The sequence below is a fragment of the Orcinus orca genome, chromosome 14 (genome assembly GCF_937001465.1).
Source record: "Orcinus orca chromosome 14, mOrcOrc1.1, whole genome shotgun sequence".
Lineage (NCBI taxonomy): Eukaryota > Metazoa > Chordata > Mammalia > Artiodactyla > Delphinidae > Orcinus > Orcinus orca.
Genome location: NC_064572.1, coordinates 82,546,064 through 82,570,291, shown reverse-complemented (window position 1 = coordinate 82,570,291; position 24,228 = coordinate 82,546,064). Strand labels below are relative to the sequence as shown.

At 54.7% G+C, this 24,228-nt stretch overlaps 1 protein-coding gene across 6 annotated transcripts in view; it reads left to right on the top strand.

Annotated features, from left to right (window-relative positions):
- The window catches only part of CHST15 (carbohydrate sulfotransferase 15), a 99,963-nt gene that overhangs the window by 64,622 nt on the left and 11,113 nt on the right, over positions 1 to 24,228 (top strand). For 4 of the 6 annotated variants that reach the window (XM_012531613.3, XM_033420806.2, XM_033420808.2 and 1 more), the window contains 3 exons: positions 9,718 to 9,874; positions 15,660 to 15,807; positions 17,526 to 19,949. In XM_012531613.3, the coding sequence (XP_012387067.1) occupies positions 9,718 to 9,874; positions 15,660 to 15,807; positions 17,526 to 17,716 (496 nt within the window). In that variant the 3' untranslated portion in view covers positions 17,717 to 19,949. Of the gene's footprint in view, positions 1 to 9,717; positions 9,875 to 15,659; positions 15,808 to 17,525; positions 19,950 to 24,228 lie in introns of those variants that run through there. The other 2 variants (XR_004481263.2, XR_007471217.1) reach the window with 1 other exon arrangement.

Below are 24,228 nucleotides of genomic sequence, written 5' to 3'. Positions count from 1 at the left end.
TGGGGCAGGGCTTTTCAGTGAAGGGACTGAACTGCAGCCAGGACTAGGATGGCTCCCCTCTTCTGCAAAGTTCTGTGAGCAGTAAGGATGCCAGTCTGTGTAGGTACTTAAGCCTGGACTCTGCTCATTCACTTACCTCCATATCAGCGGCATCAGGATGCTGACCCAGGGCAGTAACCAGGTCTCGTAGGAGGGAGCTGAGCCGGATTGAAGCTTCGGAAGTGCTGTGGGCCTCTGACTCCGGACGAGAATCTCTCTTGTGACTCAACAGGTGCCGAAAACCTTCTCCAAACGGCCCAACTTCTCCAGGTCTCTGGAAGCACCGATTTAGTGCCAGAGACATGTTCTCAGGCAGAAGAGGAGCTCTGGCGCTCCAAGGCCGTGAGATGTTTTCTCTATAACAGATTTGCACGAGGATTAAAAAGCACCGACAGATTGATTTTTAATGTAAACTCTCTCAAAGGGAGATGAGGAGAGCTCCCCTGTGGGCAAGAGATGCAGTTGCGGGGTGTAGGGGCGCTGGAGTATAAAGGCCGTGACGACAGCCACAGATCAATTTCCACTCCCCCGCCCCCCCAGGTCCTGCTCTCTTCTCTCTTCCCGCTTTAAGACCTTGGAGGGTTAGGAATCCTAAGGCAGCGGTCTTGAGGAAGACTGTTGGGGGGCGTCCTAAGCTGCTTGTTAATTTCCTGGTGAATTCAGGCATTTTGCTTCTCAGAAGCTGCCTGTCTGGGTGTCACTGACACACCTTTGTATGGGCCCTAGAAGTGGTGTGAGGTCACTTTGATAGAGCTGCGCTGTGAGCTGCCCAGGGCAGGGAGGGGCAGCTGGCCGGCTCCGGGCTGGGGCCACGCGCCCTGTTCTCTGAAAGCCGTTCAGGAGTGACCGCCTGGGGAGGGACCGCATCTTGTTGGTGGTGGGAGAAGAACCATCGTGCTGAAAATTCCTGTGTGTGGAATGCTGTTTATTTTGGGGGAAGTTTACGAAGTCATTGGCAGACCTGAGTGTTCCCACATGGCTGGTCTGCAGAGGGAGGCTCTGTGTGCCGACGAGCGCTGTCCTCGGTCTGCAGAGATTGGAAGGTGATGCGGGCACGGAGCGCTGACTCTGGGCCGCCAGGTGGAGTTCAGGGACGTCTGCTACCCAGAGTGCGGGGCTGATGAGTGAACGCGGCCCGTGTCACAGCCCGGCCAGCCTGGGGAGTGGTGGCCATCGCTCTGCAATGAGGTCCGCCACCTGGGGATCTAGGTCTGGCTTCGCTGCTGCCTTACCCAGGGGTACCCCACCCATCCTCTGTGCGCCTGCCTTTCCTCACCTGTAGAGACACCTGGTGTCGGGATCACGGGCGCATCAAGTGAAAGTGCTCTGTGAGACATACCGGGCTCGTAGGTAGAGAGGATGTTGGCATTGCCTCCCTCTGTGGATGTTCACCAAGGCCCCGTGATTGGATGCTCAGGGAGAAACGGTGGTGGTGGGGGGGTGACCCAGAACCCCTCTCGTGCTCAAGGGGAGCAGAAGACCTGGCCCAGGCAGCCCCCATGAACCAGAAGCTTTGCATCCCTTTGGACCTTTTTAGGCTCAAGCCTGTATGTTCTTCTGTGGCAGAAAATGAACTGCATCAGTGTCACCCGCAGGCACAGCCTGGGTGACTCGAGACATTTCCTCCAAATAAGCTGCTCTGGCCAGTCCTGCTTCAGTGTTCCTCGTGATGAGATGTTCACGGTGTGTGATTCAGTGGACGAAAGGGCCTCCTTCCCAGCTACATTAAAGGGTACTTTTTCCTGTAGGAAAAATAAATATAATCATTATTGATGACACCGTATCGGAGGTCGGGAAGTGATCAATCAGTGATTTGGATATGGACGCCAGCAAATGGAGAGTAATGTCGGGCTGCTCTGGCTGTCACTTTGGTAACCACGTGTATGTGACCCTCCACAGCCGCGGAACACTGTGCTCTCACGGGGGAGGGGGTGGATTAGAAGACGTGAGTGAGCCCACGCTGCGGGGCTGCTGGTGATGAAATGTGACCTTTCACACGTATGTGGCTGGCCGGCAGGTGCTCCGGGAGCACAGGGAGGCCGGGGCGAGCACGGCCTGGGGTGAGCCCATCCAGCAGCCGTGGCCGCCCCCAGCCGTCCACAGCTTCAGCATCTGCCCCGGGTCTTTCCTCCAAGCACGCCTCCCTGAGACGGCCGAGGGGTGAGCGGAAGCCAGGAGAGATGGCGAAGCTCCAGGCCTCCGACAGCCTGCACTTGGCTGGGCGGACCTGACCCTGAGGCTCGAGCTTCTGGGGGCCTCTTGGGCTGGGGGATCCGAGCGACTTCTGACCCAGGCCCTCTGGGGACTGACAGGTGAAAGCCATCAGTCCCTTTGGGGTGATGAAAATGTTCTGGAATTAGATGATGCTGGTGTTTGCACAAGTTTGTGCATTTTCTGCAAACGACTACATCGTTCACTTTAAAAGGGTGAATTTTACAGTGTGTGGATTACCTCTCAATTTAAACATGGTATGAACAAAAATATCACAAAAGGAGGAGAAACCCGCCGCAGGGGGTGGTCTCACTGAACAAGTAACGCACGAGCCGGAACCTGCAGGGGCCCCGCCTTGAGGGAAGGCAGATCAACATGTACCTTGTCCTCTCAGAGCCAGACGGGTAAAATCGAATGAGCTGTTTGCAGTGACCAATGAATGGTAGCTTATCCAAGTGATGAAAGGTCAGGAAGTGAGGACGGAAGCTGTGACAGGTACCTGAACCTCTGTTTGTTGTTGCTGTGATTTCTAGATGCCCGTGCGGTGCTCCGTAAACGCATCTGCTTTTCCTGGTCACGCCAGTGCCACTCCTGTTCGTCCTGAATGTTTGCTGCTCTATTATACGACTGCTCTTCAGTCTCCTGTAACTTACTGAGTAGTTCTGTAACAGAACTGACTCTTGCTTCCAAATCACTCTGCACCTAAAACAATAAAATCTTAAGAACAAACAAAACCCCCAGAGCATCAGCTGGCTAGTGCCCCACTCAAGTCAGCTGCTGACTTGGCTACATCCCTAGACTGTGAGGCTGGGCCAGGTCCTGCTGGGTCAGTGGGCTTTGGGGTCAGGCAGGCCTGGGTGGGTTTGGGGCCAGCCCTGAGGCTTCCTGGGCCGCATGACTAGGAAGCTCTGTAAGACTGGTAACGACAGTGCACATCTCAAAGGCTGGTTATGAACAGGGAAGGAGGACACACGTGCAGTGCCGAGCACAGGGCCGGGGGAGGGCAGCCCTCAGTAGCCACGAGCAGGCACGTGGCGGGTGGACACCAAGAGGATTCTGGGAGCTGAACCTGTACAGCACTCGAGTGAGCCTGGCTGGAGGGGGGGCCCACGGAGTAGTGGTTGCCCCTGTTTTCTGGATGATCAATACACCCATCTCTGCTCACCTGGGCTCAGAGCAGTGCCCTGTCACTGTTGGGTGCATTCAGCTATGACCTTGGGTAACCACCAAGATTTTACATGTTGAGACCTGCAAGCTCACTGATGGCCACTCCTCTGTTCCCTTGGGAAGAGATGCGATCCCTTCCAGAGGCACCAGGTGGAGGGAGCCCCTGCCACATCCACTCCCCTTCCCAGCAGTGCTGGGGTCCTGGGACCTCTGCCCCGCACAGAAGAGGCACCTCACCCCCGTGAGCAGGCCTGCCGTCCCAGGGCCGCCCCAGTGGCCTTCAAAATAACCGCAGCACAGAGGCCTGGAATGTCTTTGGACTTATATTTGGAATTGCTGTTGGAAACAGTTCTGGCCACATATAACACCCATCTGTTTGGGAGGGTTTGAGAGTCAGAAGATGAGGTGGTCCCGCAGGAGGGGGGTTGGCAGCACCAAAACTCAGGGCTGGGGGCGGGGATCGGGTCAGCTGGCCCTCACCCAGCCAGGGAGCTCTCAGCCCCTCCAGCCTTGACCTTTGCCGCTGGGGCTGCTCCCGCCATGCTGGACGGGATCAAACCAGCCTTTCTTCCTGACCCTTCTACCTAGGGTCAGTCCTTCAGGAGTCTGGGACATGTCTTCTCCCAGCTCCGAATACCCTTTTAGCTGTTGAAGCTGGCATCCCTCTTGCTGAGTCCTGCTTCTCCAGATGGAACGGCCCCTTCCCCCTTACTGTTTGTCAGCCAGCACTGAAGGCAAGTGTCCTTTGGGGCTGGGACCTGCCAGGGTGGAGGAAGCAACACCCTCCCACATTCTCAAGGCCGTACCTTTATTAATGCATCCCGGAGTCGCGTCAGTGTCCCTGCAGTTCTGTGAGGATTCGTTATATACTTATGTCAGCTAAACCCCTTGTGCATTTTCCAGGTTGGCCTCTTTCCCCTACTTCATCATTGTACAGTTGGTTTTAAAGACTCAAATGTGGACACTTAGGCTGATTTCTTTACGTTTCCACTTGTTACGTGAGTGCGCCTGTAACCGAAAGTGGGGGTCTGGCTGCTCGCTGCTCGAAAGCCAATGAAGAGGCCAGGTTGGTGGAAGGGAAAGTTTGCTTTACTTTGGATGCCGGCAACCAGCGGGGTGGGGGAGGGCGGACGCCTGTCCAAAGGCCGACTCCCCCTCCCCCGACAATCAGGGGGCAAGAGCTTCTATAGATGGAGGGAGGGGGCTGCGTGCAGAAACAGCACAGCCAGCTCTGACAGTCATCTTGAAATTGGTCATCGGTGGTCTGACCAGCATCATCTCGATTGTTTTAAGTACAGTTAATCTTCAGTTCTAGGGTCGGTTTGTTCCCATTTTCCTGAGGCCAGTTCTCGGAATTGTGGCAGCTTATGTCGTGGCTACAGTCTGGTCATCATGTACAGTCTGGTCATCATTCCTCCACCTGGCGGGGGTTTCAGTATCTATAAGACAGCTCGCAGGATGTGGCTCAGAATATGATCTGTAGCCCTTGAGGAGGAACTAAAGGTCCTTGGCTTTGCTTTATGACTAAACTGGTATTACTTAGTCTGTTGGACTGTTTTCCTTTGTTTCTGCATTTTCTCACTTCTCTGATTAAACTTATTCTTCGCCTACAGTTTTTCCACAGACAAAAGGCAGGCGGAGGACACGGGGGGCGAGGACACGGAGGGCGAGGACCCTAGGGTGCTCCTCCATTTCATGCCTACTCTAGCGTTTTGAGGTCCGTTTGGATACTTATTCATGATATATTTGCTGTCCTTCTCAACGTTTTCTGAATGGTTTTAGCCCATCCAAGTGGCTTGCACTAATCAAAGGTCATTATCTGACTCTTTTTCTCTAGAGAGTAGTTGTGGGGAAATCATAGTATTGTTCATTGAAGACATTCTTATGAAGCACCAGCCTGATTCTTCGGGAGGACCCAGTAGTGCCCTCCGGGAAAGTAAGGGTCCTGTTTTGCTTTTCCTCCTTCATATTTCTCTGCGGAAGAGCTGGCCACATGGCCATCGTCCTCCTGTACACACAGGTCACTCTTCTAGGGTCTCAGGGTGGGAGAGAGGGCTGGCAAAAATGACTCCTCGGGAATCTGGGTTGAGAATCTGGACTAGTTTCTTAGGGGCTCTTGTTACAAATTATCACAAATGTAGTGGCTTAAAACAACAGAAACTTATTGTCTCACGGTTCTGGAGGGCAGAGGTCAAGATCAAGGTACTGGCAAGGTTAATCCCTCCTGGAAGCTCTGAGGGAGAATCCATTCCATGGGTCCCCAGCTTCCTGTGGCTTCTGCAATCCTGGCATCCCGTGGCTTGTAGGTAACACGTCAGTCTCCGCCTCTGTCTTCACATGCCTTCGCCCCATGTGTCCCTGTCCGAGCCTCTTCTTATAGGGACACCAGTGCTTGGATTTAGGACCCACTGTAAATCCAGGATGATCTCATCTGGAGGTCTTCAACATAATTAGGTGTGCAGAGACCCTATTTCCAAATAAGATCCCATTTGCAGGTACTGGAGGTTAGGACTTGGGCCTATCTTTTGGGAAATCTGTAGACTCCAAGTGGGAGAGGGGGAGGGGAGAGGGCCCTGCTCAAACAGGGCATGAAGGACTTGTTACAGACATGTATCCCAGCATGTGTGTGGGCTCTGGGAAGCCCCCCACCCACCCTGTGGGCAGATCCAGGGTCCCTGGGGGACTGAGGGGCAGGAGAAATCTCCCCTCACCCTCCCGAGGAGGTGGGCCTGGCCATGAACCTGATTCACAGAAGGTGGGGTCCTGAGTTCATTTCACTGTACCCCAAACAGATGACGATCAGTATTCTCACCCTGGTGGGCCTGGGCTGGCCTGGTTGGACCATTGAACGCGTCCCAGTTTGTCCCCTAGAACTACTTCTTGATCTCTAAAGAATTGTATGGAGAGATTCTTCATGAAGCTCATATTCTTCATGAAGTTACTATGGTTTAAAAGTCAGCCAGGTTGAGAGGCTCTTGTTTTACTTGTGAGCCACACGCCTACAAGAAATGTTATTACCACAAAATAAACTCAGCACGGAAAGCTTGAGCCGAGGGGCGGGTTTTTAAGTGGCAGTTTACGTGATAGAATTCCAGTTCTGCCAGCGAATTTGGATAGCTGTGTGGGAGTCCTTGGTAAGAACTCTGGACTTGGACTTCCAATCAGGCACAGATTTTGATGACAGTTTCAGAGGCGTCTTTCTTGGGCAAAGTCGTAATATCGACGGCACTCCTAGGAAATGTGTGAGCCAGAAGAGACCTCCATCAGACCCATTGCCACAAGGTGCCCAGTTGCGTACAGCTCAGCTGCACTTTGAGGTCCGTGCAAATCTGGTTTTGGCGTTTATCCATCAGCTTTTAGATTATACTACGACCGACCCTGCAGTGACAGGTGCCATGTTTGTCTTGATGGAGGTCCTGTTTTTGAAGGGGGAAAAGAGCACAGCCAATGTGGGGGGACACTTGTAATGGGGGGACAAATGTAGTGTCATCTGGGTCCTGTATTTGGGTGAACATGGATCTGGGGGAGGATCTACTCACCTGAGCATCTCTAACGACTCGTCTTGAAGCAAGTCATTTTGGAGGTTTGGCTGACCAGGCTGAGATGTACGAACACTTTCCAGTGTGTGTTCGGATTCTAGGCAATCTGTGAGCAGATCCCAAACATCTCAAGACTTCTCAGAGGTGTCCTCTGTGGACACTGGCAGCGGATGATTTCTAAAGGGCCGTGTAGAAGGCACTGTGCCAAACGCCAGAGGGGAAGACAGTCTGGTCCCTGAGAAGCTCTGCTCTTTTAGGAAATCTTTGGAAACGCCTACAGCTGTAGCGAGAGGTGAGGGGTGCTGGAGAAGGAGTGTTTGCAGCTGCCCCGTGCACCAAAGGCACTGCCGTCTCTGCAGGGGTGAGGTTGGCTGAGTGCCACGACGGAAGCCCTGGGTGCAGTCAGCGGTGCACATCTATAATCCCCAGACCTGTGGGTACCTAATACGATTTGCTGAATTTCCTTCCCTGGAAAGAGGGAAGCTATAGGTTGGAGAAGTTGGCAGAATAGAAAGTATGGAGCTGAGAAAGAGAGAAACGTGACACCACAGAGCAGGGAGCTCTGAATCAGCCTGGTTTCTGGGCAGCTGGGGGTTGAGTGTGAGTACAGGGTGTCGGGCAGAGCAGTGGGGGGCCCTAGAGGGTGTGCATTGAAAAAGGCATAAGACAGAAACAAAGGGGTGACTTTTGAAAAGCAAAAAAAGATAAAGACTTATCCTCTCTGCCTGCAGAAACAGAGGAGAAAAAGGCATAGGAAACTCACAACAGAACTCAGAAGTTCTGTTAATGTAAAAAATGACTGGGTGGGGGGCTTCCCTGGTGGCGCAGTGGTTGAGAGTCCGCCTGCCGATGCAGGGGACACGGGTTCGTGCCCCGGTCCGGGAAGATCCCACATGCCGCGGAGCGGCTGGGCCCGTGAGCCATGGCCGCTGAGCCTGCGCGTCCGGAGCCTGTGCTCCGCAACGGGAGAGGCCACAGCGGTGAGAGGCCCGCGTACCGCAAAAAAAAGACTGGGGAGTTCCCTGGTGGTCTAGTGGTTAGGATTCGGTGCTTTCACTGCTGTGGCCCGGGTTCAATCTCTGGTCAGGGAACTGACATCCCGCAGTCCACGTGGCGTGGCCCCCCTTCCGAAAAAAAAGAAAGAAAAAATTACTGGGTGACAATGGAATAAGGTTTATACTGGGCTGCTGTGTATGTACTATCTTATCTACTTTTACGGATGTCCAAAATTCCCCCAAATTAAATAAATAGGGGAGTGCTGTAATAATAGATACATTAACTGATCCCATCCAATATGACCTGATACATCTATGTTTTAAAAAAATACAAAATATGCAGATATATGTTGTGCACGGAAAACTTCTGGAAGGATATATAAGCAGCTGATAACGAGGGTCACCCCTGGGATTTCTATGGGTTATCTTGTTTATACGCCACGAGGAAAGCACAATTAGTCCTCCTGTTTTACAGACGAATTTAATGCTAGACACCGCCTCCCCGCTATGACTTAGAGTACGGGAGAGAGAGCGGGCCTGGGCATCAGAAGTTGAGACCACAGGGGAAACTGGGGCCAAAAACGTTAAAACAAAGCTGTGCTCATTACAGTGCTGTAACTTGTTTTGTTTTACTTATTGTTTATTTGATATAAGAAAAGAATTATCCCATGGTAAAAGAAAATATCTATCTGTAATGTTGAAAGTCCAGTAAAGTATATTTTCAGAAGATTTGCGGAAAAGTAAGAAAGAAAGAAAATTATTCTGACTCGTGTTAAAGAATGGTAAAAGGCAGAGTTTATTCAGGGCTGTAGCAATAGGTGTAGTGACCACTGTGGTCGGGTCTTGCAGTAGGGGAACGAGATTGTGGCCAACGCCAAATACAAGGAAGAGTGGGAAATTATAGCCAAGGAGGATGTGGGTTGGTGGATGGGAAGTTACTAAGAAGAAACAGCAGCGTAAGGGGGGCGGGGTTGGCTAAACGGACCTAGCAGGATTCTTGTTGAAATTTGGCGAGACAGAGACCCACAAGGAAGTCTAAAACTCAAGGCCATGTTGGGAAGAAGGTTCAGAGGAACCTGAGAGACGCTGTCTGCTCCTGTGTGAAAACACTGTTACATACGTGCGGTGGGGTTTGTGTGAACAGATCCATGTGTGTGGACACACATGTAGGCCTACAGGCCTCTGCATGCGTACATGGGGGTATTTTTACACTGTGTTAAAAAATAGGTCCGTATCAACCTAGAAAGATACGTTTCATAATTTTTGTTTTAACGTTCAGAGTCTGTGGTAAGGGCTGGGAATTTCACGCGGAATTGTAATACGGGGAGAGCGACAGCTGTTCCGTTATTACTGCCGCCGGCAGAGGAGAGAGGAACCGGAGGGGACATAAAATTTTCACGGCCTCTCTCTGCTGTTGTACGGTCTTTGTAATCTGGTGTTTCGAAGTTCACTGTTACTGTGAAAACAGTCACGGCCTGAGGCGCCTAAAAAGAACCAAAAAAAAAAAAGAAACCACAGAGACTACGGGTGGCTTGTCTGGGGCCAGGAGAGCGAGTGGCCCTGGGAAGGGCGAGGGTGTCCAGGGTGGTAGGAAGTGGCTCTCTGCCGGGGTGGTGGGGCGGGGGTGGGGGTGTGTGGCGAGAGGAATGGTTGTGTTTTAATGAACCAAATGAGGTCATATAATTGCTTGTAGATTTCCATTGTCACTCAGATGTCGAGATTTCACATTCCCGGTGGTAAAAGATACCCATCTGTTTTATTCACAGGTTGTACTCAGACTATCTCTACTTTGCAAGTTCGAATAAATCTGCAGATGACTTCCATGAGAAAGTGACAGAAGCGCTGCAGCTGTTTGAAACTTGCGTGCTGGGTTATTCACTGCGCGCCTGTGTCTACAACAACACTCTTAACAACGCCATGCCTGTGCGTACGCGGAGGGGCTGCTCGGCGGTTATCATGCGAGGGCATTGTGCCTCGGGATTTTAGCAGATAAACAGAGAAGCATTTTAATGTGCAAATGCCTCTCCCTGTGCCTTTGAGCGGTGGCTAATGCAAAACAAATATTCATGGCTGTAAAAACTGTAGAAGCTGATGGACCTTTCAGCTGGCTCCCTGCTTTCTCCCGCGCCGATCTCCCAGTTACAATGCTCTCTCCTCCCTCTGCGAAAGAATGAGGGCGCATTTAGGAAGATTACTGTTTAGTGAGGCTCCGAGAGCACACCCTGCAATTAGGATTGGCAGACCAACTCTCTGATTGTCTTAAGAGCGTTCTCTCCAATGCTGGATTGTTTTGTTGGTTTAAAAAATTACCCACCAGTGACTTTCAGTGTCTCCGACAGGGTCTTAATGGAAACATATTTTCCATTGATCCCTTTTTTCTTTGTTCTTGTTTGCCTTCAGGAATATAGCTGTACGTTTCTTGCCCGTTTTTTTTTTTTTTTTTTTAAGCACAAGAAGCTGTTAGTGGTGAATTCAGCACGGTTTAGCTAAGGGATGGTGTTCTGCTGCACAGCACCCGGGGTTGTCCCAAGTGCCTTTGCAGCAGGTTTGCCGCAGTGGGTAAGCCTTCTTCAGCGAAGCTAATATGTCACCTGCCCCGGAGCGTGGTCCACAGCCTTGCTCTGCTGAGCGTGCCATGTGGTGAGATCTGCTTGAGGTGGAGGCTTGGGAACCCCCAGGTGCGGTGGGGTTCAAAGTCAAGAGGGTTCACCCCCTCTTCCTCATTATCTAGGCCATCTTATCTGGCAGGGTGCACAGAGGCCGTAGGTAGGATTCCAGGCTGTCCCGCTGGAATTTATAGTTTGGCAGGGAGGATGCACACAGAGGATCGACACAGAATCTGGCTGGGGGTGTGGGGTAGAAGGAGTGGCCTTTGGAGCCAGAGTGGTGTGGGTTCAGTTCCCACTCAGGCAGCTGACTCTGGGCAGTTGTCTTAGCTTCTCTGAGACTCAGTTGCTTCATCATAAGATGGGGTAATAGCACTGCTTTACTAGGCTGTGGTAAGGGTTAGAGAGCGGTAGTTCATTCGCGTGTAGGGGGCGAGAAGATAATCCTTTTCCTCTACCCATCTCAGGTTCGTTGACCGGGGCCCTGTAAATTAGACTGACGGAAGATAAACAAGAGAAAAGCAAACAGAAGTTTATTAACACAGGCGTATGCACAGGTGCACATATCCACGGGAGCCCCGGTGATGAGTAACTCGGATGGGTGGTTAGAACTCGGGCTTATATAGCGTCTTAACAAGAGAACCATAAATATGTAGAGAAGTGACAAGACAAAGGAAAAGGACTTTGACTTTCTAGGGTGGCAAATTGTGGGAAGGCAGATGTATGTGGGAGCCAGTGGTCAATAAGGGCTAGTTTTAGCAAGGTCTGTCATGTGGACACCTTTGGTGCTGTCTCCAGGCTGATCAGGGTCTAGAGTTGTCCCCAGTGATTAACTTCTGTCCTTCCTGCTAGAGAGAGGATGAGGGGCACCTTGCAGGGCATCATCTTGTTCAGTCCTCTCCGTTTCCCTGAAATCCAAGCCCATTTTACAGATGAGGACACAGAGGCTCACAGAGGTTAACTCTCCCACCCAGAGTCACGTAGCTTGTGATGGGCAGGCTCAGGGTTTAATCCCAGGTCCCATGGCCTTTGATGAGGCTCACGGCATTTCCACCTTCCCTAGCTGGCTCCTAAAAAGAAGGGTTTGCACCGGCGGGAGGCACGTACTTTTTAATTCAATTCCATGAATTGCTGAGGATGACGAGGCATCTCTGGTCAGAATGAGACCCCAGGGCAGGATCAGTGACAGGATGGCGGGGCCGTGAGGTCATGCGGATCGCCGTGACCCTTCGGTCCCTGGAGAGCTCCTGCATAGTGGGAAGAGCCAGGAAGGCAAGAGCGGTTGGAAACCCTCCTCTTCGGGGTGAATCTTCATTTCTGGGATGAGAGAAGCGAATTTCCCTCCAGCTGTGAATCCCAGCTCAACCACAGTGCGGGGAGGCCCATCTTTTTCATACGTACGTGGAGCGGGGTTCTACCCCGCTTAAGACCTTCCCTGCCTTCCTGTGGCCCCTGAGCGCACGAGCCCGCCCCGCCCACCTGTCCACCTCCTCCAGGCCACCTCCCCTGCCTCCCTGTCCACTGCTGCTCTCCAGCCACGCTCTCTCCTGCTAGGTCCTCGTGCCTCAGAGCAGGGCTTTGCAAGGTGTGCTCCCTGGACCAAGAAAATCAGTCCCCCTGGGAACTTGCCAGAAATGCAAACTCTCAGGTTGAGCCTCAGACCCCAGAATCAGGAACTTTGGGGGTGGGCCCACCAGTCCAGTCTGTTTAACAGCCCTCCAGGTGGGTGTGTTTTGTGCTTGGCCTGGAGAAGCCTGGTTCCAGAGCCTTCCACACTCCCCTCCCCAGCACGTGCTTCTCCTGGTTTTTGCAGGACTCCTCACCTTTCAGGTCTGGCTTCAATCTGACCTTCTGTTCTCTCTCTCTCCACACTATTCATTTCCCCACAGCATGTGTCACAACTGGCGATTATAGATAATTGTTTCTTTACCACTTTAGCTCTGTCTCCACTAGATTACAAGCGCCATGTGTCCAGGGGCCACATCTGTTACATAGCAACGTCTCTCCATTGCTTAGCAGGGTACCTGGCGTGCAGGATGCACTAGATTATTTGCAGAATGAATGAATGGGGAGTTTGTGAAACTAGTGGAGAGGCTGAGTAGAGAGTTCCAACCAGATCCCTAATGGGGACCAGAGAGGTTTGGCATGTGCCTGTCAGGGGAGACCCTGCACTGGCTCCTCAGCTGTTTCCCAGCACGGGGGGGACAGGCCCCAAGCGCAAGTACCTGGTTTCAGGACTAGGCTCTGGAGGGTCTTCTCTGCTGACCCTGGGCAGGCAGGACCCCGCACTCCCTAGACCTTGGTTGGTTTAGAGGCGGCTGAAGCAGGTAACCTCAAAGGCTTCTCTCCGCTCTGGTGTTTTAAAATTTTAAATGTATCGGGCACTTCCCCTAAATAACCTTTTTATGTTCATTCCATTTTGATTCTCTGGCCGACACTGGGGAAGGGTGCGGAAAAAGTGTTGAGTGGGCCTGTCCTAGGTTTGTTAGTAGTTATGCTGCTCATGCTGTACACTGTCACTCGAGGTGAGCGGCGCTTCCCTTAACTGGTCAGGGGGCTGGGGGTCGGAGTGAGCCAGAGGATGGAGTGTTCAGGGGGCCAGGGGAGGCTTCCCCACCTCTCTTCCCCTGAAGAGCCCCCAGGTTTGTTCCCTGCCTGCCCCCAACGGCCCCTCCGCTGCCGGACCAGCCCTCCTGGCAAAGAAGACTCAGCTACCGGAGGCCTGGGCCAGTGGAGGGGGCTCTCCCCACGAAGACACAGACACGCTTTCAGGGAAATACTGTCACCCGTGGACAGGCGCAGGGACCTCTGCAGCTACTTTAAAACACCCTCCTCCTGCCGCAAACTCCCAGCTCCTTTCCTTCTAGAAGGTTCTGAGCAGCAAAGGCGGGTTCCCCGGAAGATATAAAGCTCATCGGGCTGGTCCTCCCTGGGAGGGGCCGGCCTGGGAGGCTGACGAAGAGCCGAAAAGCTCTCGAGGGCTTAACAAGGAGGTGTCCTCGCAGCCGTCTGTCTGTGTTGGAGGCGACGCGGGTATTTATTTCCGAGGCTGGCACGTGCTCACTTTCTCTTTAGCTCTGGCCCAGCTTGACGTCTTTTCCTGAGCTGGTGTCCAGGGTAGTGACAACCTGAGGGCTGTAGGCAGCTGATGGATTTTGGAGACAGCTTCTCCCCTCTAATTGTTTTTCTTCCTCCACCACCTCCCACACAATTAGAAAAACAATGAAATGGAGTGAGACTAGGAGAGATGAAACTAGCGTCTGTACCTATTTTTCACCGTCTTATTGTTGCCACCGCGTTCAGTGTGAGTGGCTGGGCGCAGGCCACTTGCGGCTGGGATGATGGAAGAGCCTGGTCCCCGCCCTGGAGGAGCTCAAGGTCGAGCTGGGAAGGAGAGGAAGTAGGATGTGAAAGCGTCGGCTGCAGGAACTGAGACTGGGCGCTGGGAGGGGGTGGGCCAGGAGTCCAGTCAGACCAGGGACTTGCCCCACGTGGAGAGCCAGGCGAGGCCAGGCATTGGCGTGGGAAGCTCACGCTCAGAGACTAGAGGTGGGAGCGCCAGTCAGGGGGCTGTGACAGTGCCAGACAGGCGCTGATGCGGCCTGAACAGAGACGAGACGGGGGCAAATGAGAAGCAATTGGGAAGACCACAGCGAGGCAGAGCCAGAGGCAGGACACGGAGCCGGGTCCCAGAGGACGTGGTGGGTAGGGGCAGGGGTGGGAGTGCCGGAGAAGGGGGGCCTCAGGGCAGAAAGGGAGGGGCCTGTTCCTTTTTGGAGCTTGCCAAGAGTTTAGAGCCCACTTTGAAGTTAGAGGGGGCAGTCCCCAAGACGCTCTTCCTTCTGACACCATGTGCAAGCTGGGTGCAGTCCCCCAAACCACTGTCGGGTTCAGTAATTCACTAGAAGGAATCACAAGACACGCTGATGGCTGTCACACTCGAGGTTGCGGTTTACAGCAGGGAAGGGTCACAGACTGAACTCAGCCTCGTAAGCATGCAATGATACACGCAGAGTGTTGCCGTCCAGGGAAGCCCACCCAAGCCTCTGGCGTCCCAAGCACTTCTTGAGGCTCCCTCACGCAGTACCTGCCTGACCGACCTTTACTGTCCAGCCCCTCCTGGAGGTCAGGCCGGTACTGCGTGGCCCAGAGCCCGCATCATAACTCACACTGTTAGACTGTCCAGTGGCCAGACCCCCCGAGGCAAGCAAGATACCCTTACCAGGCAGGACATTCCAGGTGGCCTAGAGATCATCTTCCAGGAGCCGAGGACAAGGGCCAGACCTCTCTGTGGTCAGGTTCGTGCTTCACCACGCATGCTTGCAGCTTGGCACGAGACAAGGCACAGGAGGAGGACGGACCCCGACGCATAGGCAGAAAGGGATGGCTTCGTACAGCTCTGCTTATATTGGGGTGTGCTCACACACTCAAGGTCAGGGACGTCCGTGTGGCGCCAGGCGTCTGGCTGTTCCCTCTCGGGGCTTGTTGCTGGAGCATTTGCCGCTGTTTCTCACGGCGGTGCTGCGCTGGGCATAGGAGCTGAGGCAGCCGGGATATGTGCAAAGAACGTTCGCGCCATCAGTGGGTGTGACCTTGGCCTCTCCATTCTCCCCACTCCTCACTATGAAGTGGTGTGGAGCTACCTGCAGGGTTGACCTGAGGATGGCATGGGACCCTGAAGGTGGGAATCCTTTGTGCGGGGGACACCAAACCCAGCATGGAGAAGCAAGAACACGTGGCGTTTAAAATCCAACCTCTGGGGCTTCCCTGGTGGCGCAGTGGTTGAGAGTCCGCCTGCCGATGCGGGGGACGCGGGTTCGTGCCCCAGTCCGGGAAGATCCCGCATGCCGTGGAGCGGCTGGGCCCGTGAGCCGTGGCCGCTGAGCCTGCGCGTCCGGAGCCTGTGCTCCGCAACGGGAGAGGCCACAGCAGTGAGAGGCCCGCATACCGCAAAAAAAAAAAAATCCAACTTCTGAAGGCAGTTGTTCGCTGGGACAACGCTTCACTGTTGGTTTATAATGACGTGTGTAATACGTTTGGAAAAGCGCCTTCGGTGTCGGAGGAATTACCCCTGAACTAACGCCTGCCTTCTTCGGTCCTAGGTGAGGCTGCAGGTCGGGCTGTACGCCGTGTACCTTCTGGACTGGCTCACGGTCTTTAATAAAGAACAGTTCCTCATTCTCCGCCTGGAAGACCACGCCTCTAACGTCAAGCACACCATGCACAGGGTCTTCCAGTTTCTCAGCCTCGGTATGAATGTCGCACTGGAGTCCCACGGAGCAGGGCGCGAGCTCCGAGGACACCGGCTCTGTGAGGCGCTCCCCGCGTCCCACGCAGACCCCTGAGCCGAGCAGGGCGGGGCTGAGCCGGGAGGCCAGTTAGTGCCTGTTTGTCAAGCACCACGTGCACACGGGGCCTCGCGCGTGGTGTGGGGAGCCGTCTCTGGGGAGGAAGAGGTGGCCTCTCGTCTGGGAGCTCCCTCACTGGAGGGAGAGGAGGAAGCCGAGGCTCGAATAACCGAGTAACTGGTAGAGTGACGTGGGGGAGGTTAGCGATCTCACGGTGGGTCCGTACACGTGACTTGGGGGCCCAGCCGCTGAAGCGATCCTGGAAGGGAGGGTGTGAGCTGCGCCTTAAGGATGGACAGGGTGTCTGGGCTCCTGGGACCGTCTCGCAGAGGCCTCAGGGCCTGGGGGTCGGGGGGGATGGGCAGGTCCATGCTTGTCTCAGCTTTGCTGGGAACCCCTGGAGGCACAGCCATGTGGCTGGGTTTGGGCTCCTGGGCCTCTAGGGAGGGGAGCCTGCCCCCAGCCAGAGTCCCAAGGGGCACTTTGTGGCAGCAGGCCAAGTCGCTGGCCACGGTGACGGCTGGTAGAGGAGTGTCCATGGGTGCAGGGTGCTCCCCCGTAGGCGGCACCCAGGACCGCTGGAGAGGCTGGAGCACCCTGCACATTCCTCCCCAGAAGCCCCTGCGGCCCTGTCTCATGAGCTTGCCTGGGAATTTTGTTAATTGAACTTTTCCTGAAATCTGTTTGCCCACCACTGGGACTCGGGACCCTTTTGTCATTTGATTTTCTTTTTCCTTTTCTTGGAGAGCTTGTAACGTGGTGGAGTGTGGTTACTTTTTCCTTGTAAGGCCTAGAACCATTTTTCTTTGATTTGGCCACCTGTAGACTCTGTCACATTCATGAGCTTGTCTTTAATCCCTAAGATGGACAGTAAGGCCAGTTCTGTTCCTTCCCTGTCACGTAACCCGAGGACACTGGGATGTAGTTTTTCTGTGCATGGGCTCAGGACTTCAGACTGATCGCGAGGGCCCGGGGCACAGAGGCCTGAGCAGTGGTCCAGGGGGTTAAGCCAGTGAGAGGCTTGCGGTCCCGAGGGCTGAGGGTGGAAGTGGCAGCCTTGGGGGGCAGCACGAGCTGGCTGGTTCCCGGCCTCTCCCCGTGGATATGCCTGCTGCAGGTGGAGGTTCAGCCAGTGGGGGGTCTCTGGGCACAGGTGGTCTCTCCCCTTCCCCCATGGCCACTTCACAGCACGACACACAGGCTGAAATATGGGCCCATCAGGAGGCCCTTTGCATCGGCCTGAAGTAGAAGCAGTGGGGGCAGACTTCCAGTGGCTGGTGAGCAGGAGAGGCTGCGTGCAGGGACTGTGTGTGGCAGGTCGCCCAGTTACCCAAGGACAGGCTGGGTCCCGTTGACGGGCAGTTGGAAATGAAACTGCGCCCCAGAGCCCCAGCCTTGCTTCCAAGGGTGGGGTAACACACCGGACCACAGAATCTCTGCTCTTTCACACTGGAATTTCCACCTTCCACCCTCAGCCACTCAGAAATGGATCCAGCCAAAGAATTTGAACCTCCAAACACATTCTTACGGGAAACTCCTGTCTCAACAGGAAGCACGGCTGGGATTTTCTCAAAGTTTCTTTTGCCTCCTGCCTCATAGGCTCTTTCCTTTGTGTTCCAGGGCCCTTAAGTGAGAAACAAGAGGCCTTGATGACCAAGAGCCCCGCATCCAATGTGCGGCGTCCCGAGGACCGGAACCTGGGGCCCATGTGGCCGGTCACACAGAGGCTCCTGCGGGACTTCTACGGGCCTTTTAACGCCCGGCTGGCGCAGGTCCTCGCCGACGAGGCCTTCCTGTGGAAGAAGACGTGACGCCGGGTTCCCGCTGCCACCATGATTTCCATGCTTTGAAAATCTCTCTTGGTGGGGAACCCTTTCGCTCAGAGCCTGGAGAAAACCCTTCCCTGGCCCACGTTTATGGAAACCAGTTCAGAATTTCCTTTGTGATGTTAAACAGCCCGGCGATGGACCCTTCACCGAGCCTCGGATGGAGGCTGTTGGAAATTCCACTTGGGAAAGGGTCCCCTTCTGCTCCGAGAGTGGCTGGGGTCCGGGATGAGGCCGGCGGACGCTGGGCTGGGTGCCGGGAGGGAAGCGTGGAGTCTGGGCTTTGACAGTTCTGGGTGGAGGTCCCGCCCCGGGGCTGGCCAGACGTACACTATACATTCAGCTTCGAAACCCTCTGTCTGGATCACTAACCTCATTTTGGCGGAGAATGGCGGCTCTCATTTTTTTTTCCCTTTTACCCCAACGTCAGCCCTTCCGTCTCTTCAGATTTCAACCCTGTTAACTTCACTGTTGACGAGAAAAAAGACAAAAGTCGATTTTTGGTAGCACATTTGTGTCTGGGACCTCCTCCCCTTCTGGCCTTGTGGACTTCACTTATGTTTAACAGAAAACGAACGCATTTAAAACAAACCACTTTCTACGTTTCACTGGCTGGAGTTTTCTTTTCTGGCCCTTTAGATGTTTTCTCAAGGTTTTTTTCAGTTTCTAATTGGAATATAACTTCAGTTTAAAATCGGAAGGGAAAGTTTTGCTGTTAATGCCAGACTGAGCACCTCGAAGGAACTGATGGAAAATCTGGGCATCTTGGCCGTCGCCGTGCATCTGAGGTCCTCAGAGAACCGCAGCCGTTTGAGGTTTTAGTTGCAGGTGCGACAGGCTCCACTGCTCTGCCTTTCCTCCCAAGTGAACTTGTTAGCACATTCTCCGCCGTGTGTGGACAGAGGTCCTTCCTCACTCAACGAACTGTAGGATGCTTTTTTCTGATTCGGAAGCACAGCACGTGAGCTATGCCTGGGCCAGGCATGCTGTGCTGGGATTTGGAACGAGAATGCCGGGAGCTGTGTCCTTGACAGAACTTCCTGGGCCACTTGGCATCCTGGTTTACTGTTGGATGGGCTGAAGGTCTTGCTGTTACTTGGAGGTGATGGGAAAGATTGAACACAGTCCTTGCGCACAGCCCCAGGCGGGACCCCAACCAAGCCTTGCACGTGGTCGTCAAGGGAAGCTTCTGCGAATCAGAGCTCCCCAAGTCGAGGTCCCGGATGCACACCAGTCAGAGAATGCAAATGCCCGCACTCCCAGCCGCCAGTCGTGGGGGTGAGGATTTGCTGAGCTGTCCAGCCCTAGTGCCGTTGGAGATGGGATGCTCAGCCCACTTGAAGGCGTGTGGAGGGCTCTGAATGGCACGGCTGGGCTGTTTCTGCTGTGAAGGAGCCATGGGCCTGAACACCCGCTTTCAGGGACAGGCCCCCATTTCTCTCCCGGTGGCCCTCGGAGCAGCAGCCAGCAGGCAAACCTGGCCTGAGCACAAGGTGCCGTAGGGGACGTCACTTGCATGTGCGTGTGTATTTATTTGCAGTGCAGGTGCGGTGTGCGTGGGTGTGTGTGTGCGTTTCTGAGTGGGCTCCCTTCAGTTCTGTTGCTGGTCAGCTTTCTCCGCTCTGGACACACCCCTTCATGGATTGATTTCTCTTGCAGTTCGCTTGTCACTTTCAGCCCAGATTTTTGCTCTTCGGCCCCGACTGTAATTACAAGGACTTTTCTTACGCACCCCTGTGCATGTGAACAACATGTAACGTAATTCTGCTTCTTACAGAAGTACTACTGAAAGTCTTATTTCCAATATTATTTGGTTTACTATACAAATCTTTTTATAGACGATCCCTTGGTGCCGATCAGCGCCGTGCAGACCCGGTGTCTCCAGGGGCCTTTCTCCAAAGGGCTGTCTGTCTGTTCCTTTGCTTTCCTCTGTTCTCTCTCACTCGAGGCCCCACTCTTGGTGACAGCACAGCTGCCCTTTCGAGCCGTGGTCCTCGAGCCTGTCATCCCGAACGAAAGTGAAATGGAGGATTTCTCACGACCCGGTCTGGAAGTTCCTTTGTGTCCCCAAAGCTGTGCATCGGGTTGTATCAAATTGTACTCCCTTAGTCGCGTAAGGTATGTTAATGAACCACTATTGTGCTGTACGTTTATTAATATTGAACATAATTAAATGTGGGCCCCTGTGACTGGGACCCGGGGTGCATGCCCTTCCTCATGAGCTGTCAGAGCACTTGTGGGAGGTTTTCCGCCGCGTCCACTGTGCGTGAATGAACCACGGGAGCAGTTCTGTGTCTCACCTGCGTGTGATGTGCACCCGGTACGCAGGGGACCCGCCGCATGTGGTGACGGTGCGAGAGAGTAGAGCAGGCGGGAGAGATCAGACGTTACCACGGACGCCCTGGTGAGGCCAGCCAGGGGCGGGAGTCAGGGCGGCGACGTCCAGCCCTACCCACAGACGGGCCTAACGACATCCTCAGACATTTAGATTTGATGGTTGGGTGACCGCAGGACCTGCTGCTCCCAGCAGGCTGCTGCCCTCATTCCCGGGGCCCGCCTGGCCCCTGGGGGCTGCGAGTTTGAGACCCCTGGTGTCACTGGGTGCACGGCACTGTCACTGGACGCTCAAGGCCCCCAGTGCAGCCAGGGCAAGCCTGAGAGATGAGGTCCTCTCAAGTTCGGGGCTCTGGAAGCCGGGGCCATCCTGGGGGCAGCGGGGAGCCTGGGTTGGTCCCCGAATTCTGGGAAGACTCACCCTGGGCGAGTGTCTCCCCAGCACTGCCCCCCATGGTTGTGTGCTGGGGGAAGAGGGGCTGGCGAGTCCAGGCCTGGAAATGAGGAGGACCCCAGCTCTGATGGCAAAACCAGGGACGGCTTCACTCAGCAGGGAAGATGCTGTGCCTGGGAGGAGAAGCGGCCGGTGGGAGACGGGGGTCGGGACAGACGGGTGAGTGGAGGGCTGATGGCACGACTCCCTCCCCCGGGGCCTGTCCAAAACCCTCTCTGCTGTGGGACCACCTCCCGCCCTGACTCGGGAACCAGCTCTCAGGGAACGTCCTGACGAGGATAACCTCCGTCTTCGTGTAAACCTCCCCTCGGAATGACCTCTCCCCAGATGACTCCGTTTGGGAATTGAAGCAAAGGCCACGCGCTGCTGGAGGAAGCTGGGCCTCGTCCAGCCGTGAGAGGCCTTGCGTGTGGGCGGGTATTTTTCTGTTGCTCCAGAATCCTCTCCCTGTGGGCAGATCCTGCTGAGACTCTAGGCTCAAGACCTCACTTTCCCAGAGCTGCTCCTGGCAGGGCTGCCTGCAGAGCTATGTTAGCGGCAGCAGGTTACACCAGACCGCGTGGCTTGAACCGAACACCACGAGGCCATTACCTCACAGGTCTGGGGCTCAGAGATCCAAGCTCAGTCTCACGGGGCTCAAGTCAAGATGTCGGTGGGCAGGACTGGCGCTTCCTGGAGGCTCTGGGGAGAATCCGTTTCCTTACCTTTTCCAGCTGCTAGAGGCCACCTGCATTCCTTGGCATGTGGCCCCTTCCTCCACCTTGAGACTCTCTCTGACACTGTTTCCCTCGTCTTGTCACCTTCTCTGCTTCTCCCCCTCTGGCCTCTTGCAAGGACCCTTGCCATGCCTCTGGGTCCACAGGATGCTAACGCAGGATCGTCTCCCCATCTCAAGGTCGCATCTGCAAAGCCCCTTTTGCCAGATAACGTAACATTTATAGGTTCCAGTAACTAGAACGCAGACACCTTTGGGAGCCATTATTCAGCCAGCAGTAGGGGGGTGGGTCCAGTAGGCTGGTCGGCAGTCAGAGGACGGAGTGGGTGCCCACTGGTCTGTCCCTTTCGGCTGTGCCCTGAGGGGCCCACGCAGGTCTGAGTGCCTAGCAGAGGGCTGAGCTTCCCGACACGTCTGTTCTGAGATGGCGAATCTTCCTGTCCAGGCAGGACCCTGTGACTGGAGTGAGGGGGACGGGGTGAACGGCAAGTTGTCGTTTTGTATGCTTCTCCTGAGTGAGCCAAGTGGTGGCCCCAGGCCCGGATAGGGTTCTGTCTCCCTCAGGAGACCCACAGAAGCCACATGGGCAGTTTCGAGTTTCTCCAATTCAGCTGTTTCTGAGTGAGTTATGCTCCCAAGGGAGCAGCTTGTGAAAACTACAAATATGGTTGGAATGTTTGCGGGCCCCTGAGAGAGTCTCGGGGGCCAGTGGCCTCGTGGTCCCATGCTCCACGGATGGCTTTGGAAGGCAACCTCCAACCTCACTTTCAGTGCTCGTGCCTGATGGCCCCCGAGCTGGCCTTGACTCCGCGACCTCGACCCTGTCCCTGCTCCCGAAGCCCCGTGCCGTCAGCCTGGCCCTTGTCCCTAGCCCTCCCGTCCCTCCCCCTCGGGGTTCCCATCCTTTGCAGAACTGTCCCTGCTCAGGTTCCGAGTGGCAGGGCGGAGGCTGGGCAGTCCTGGGTCTCTTAGGCCTGCAGGTTGCTGTCCTGAAAGCCTGCAGGTGACGAGGACGCCACAGAGGCGGAAGTGGTGGCATCTCAGTGACTGCAGCAGGCCCCCGAGGAAGAACAGTTTCTCCTCGGCCGCACCTGGGAGTGTCCGAGTCTTCCTGCCGGGGGCCCAGGACCCGCCCAAACTGCACCTGTGCTCATTACCCGCACGCTTGGGGCGAAGCAAGGAGTAGGGTGGTCCATCCCGTGTGACCGCCCTGCTCTGTGGGTGCCCAGCTCCGAGTCTGGGGCACAGAGGAGAGCAGGAAGGGGTCCTCCCTTCCCACGGTGGAGGACCCCGTGGGTACAGTGGCACAGGGAGCACGGAGGCCGCTGGGGCTCCTGGGGCTTTCTGGTGCACCCCCGGCTCTGTGTGCTCTGAGCAGCCCCTCTGAGATCAGGCCCCGGTCAGATCTCGAAGCAGGTGAGTCCGCAGCCTGGGCCTCTCTGAGTCTCACGACTTTCCTAAGGCCTCACGTTGAGGTGGTAGTGGGGACCCAGCACTTCAGCTCCCTGAACAAGTCCCTTCTCAGAGCAGAGAAAGGCTGGGTCTAGGGAATCGAGATGGGGAGGCTTCCAGCATCTTCTCCTGGAGTCGTGAGCCATCTTTCTTCACCAGTCTTCTCCTAAAAGGGACAGTCTGACTTGCACCCATCAAACTCGGCTCCCCCAGGACAGTGTGGGGAAGGGGTGAGCCTTGGGCCTTGAGCCAGATGAGCTGGGTTCAAGGCCTGGGTTGTGTCCACCCCATAACCTTGGGGACACTGCGGGTCCCTTCCACATCTGCAGGTCTATGGGCCTCATGAGTGGGTGTTGGGAGTTAACGAGGCAATGGTACATGAAAGTATAAAGTGACGATCAGAGAGGCTACACACCTGCCTGAGGTCACACAGCTCCGATCTCCAGAAAGAGCAGAATGTCAACTCAGATTTTTCACTTTTTAACTTCATAGTCAATGATTTTAACCATGGTGCTACAGCGTACATCCCCCCCACTCCCCCATCAGGCTCCCATCCCCAGCAGCCTGTCTGCATTTCACCTGTCAGCTCTCATCTCAGATGCCCTTAAGGATGGGGCAGCAGTTCCTGGGTCTTCTGGGGCAGATGTTTCTGCAGACCTGCCCATCCAGGGGTCTAGGTGGTGACTGGGGCTTCTAGGGAAAACAAAGGGAAATAAACGTGGCTTTGTTTTGCTGAAAAGGTCTCTCAGCTGAGAGTCCTGCTGCCAGAGGCGTCCTCCCTGCCCTGGCCGGCTAAGCCTTCCACTCACAGGACCAGGCTGACCTCACAGGACCTCGGGCTGGCTGTAGCGGGGGGCTTCAGAGTCACATCAGAAGTGGATGGTCTGACCCTGGGCTCAGCCCCTCCTGTGGGCCTCAAAGGCACCCGGGAACACACTCAGCTAGAAAGTCTGCAAAGAGTCAAACTTTAATTTTTTTAGCAAGGGTTTTCTGAACGTCTCCTTTGCACAAGGCGCTGGGCCAGGCATTAGGGTGGGTGGGGGCTGGTCGTCTGCTTATTCAGTGCTTGTTTCACTGGTTCTTTCACCACGTATCCGTGGAGCCCAGTCTGCGTGAAGTGGGAGGCGGGAAGGCCAAAGGCCACATGGTCAGAGGCCAGGCTGAGGCGTGCAGCTGGTGTCCACGCTGGGGAGGACGGGCTGGGTTGGGTCAGACTTCTCAGAGCATCTGTAAATCCTACTGAACCACGCATACATTTCTTAAACCTTTTATTTTTACTTAAAATATTTAAAGTACACTAATTTGTCTCTTTTGCTAAAAGGGCCAAAGTCTTTTGCCCAAACATAAGTCTGCAGATTGGAGTTTGGGGTCGTCTTTATGGCTGAAACTGCATCACGATGCATCAGCGCTGGTTTCCGGTTTCGGTTCTCTAAAGGGGGCTGAGAACAGGAAGGCCCTTGCGAAGCCTCTGAAAACAGTCTTGTGTCGTATATGTGGTTATTCCCCTCGTGTGCTGGGACTTTCCGAAGCTTCTGACCTGGT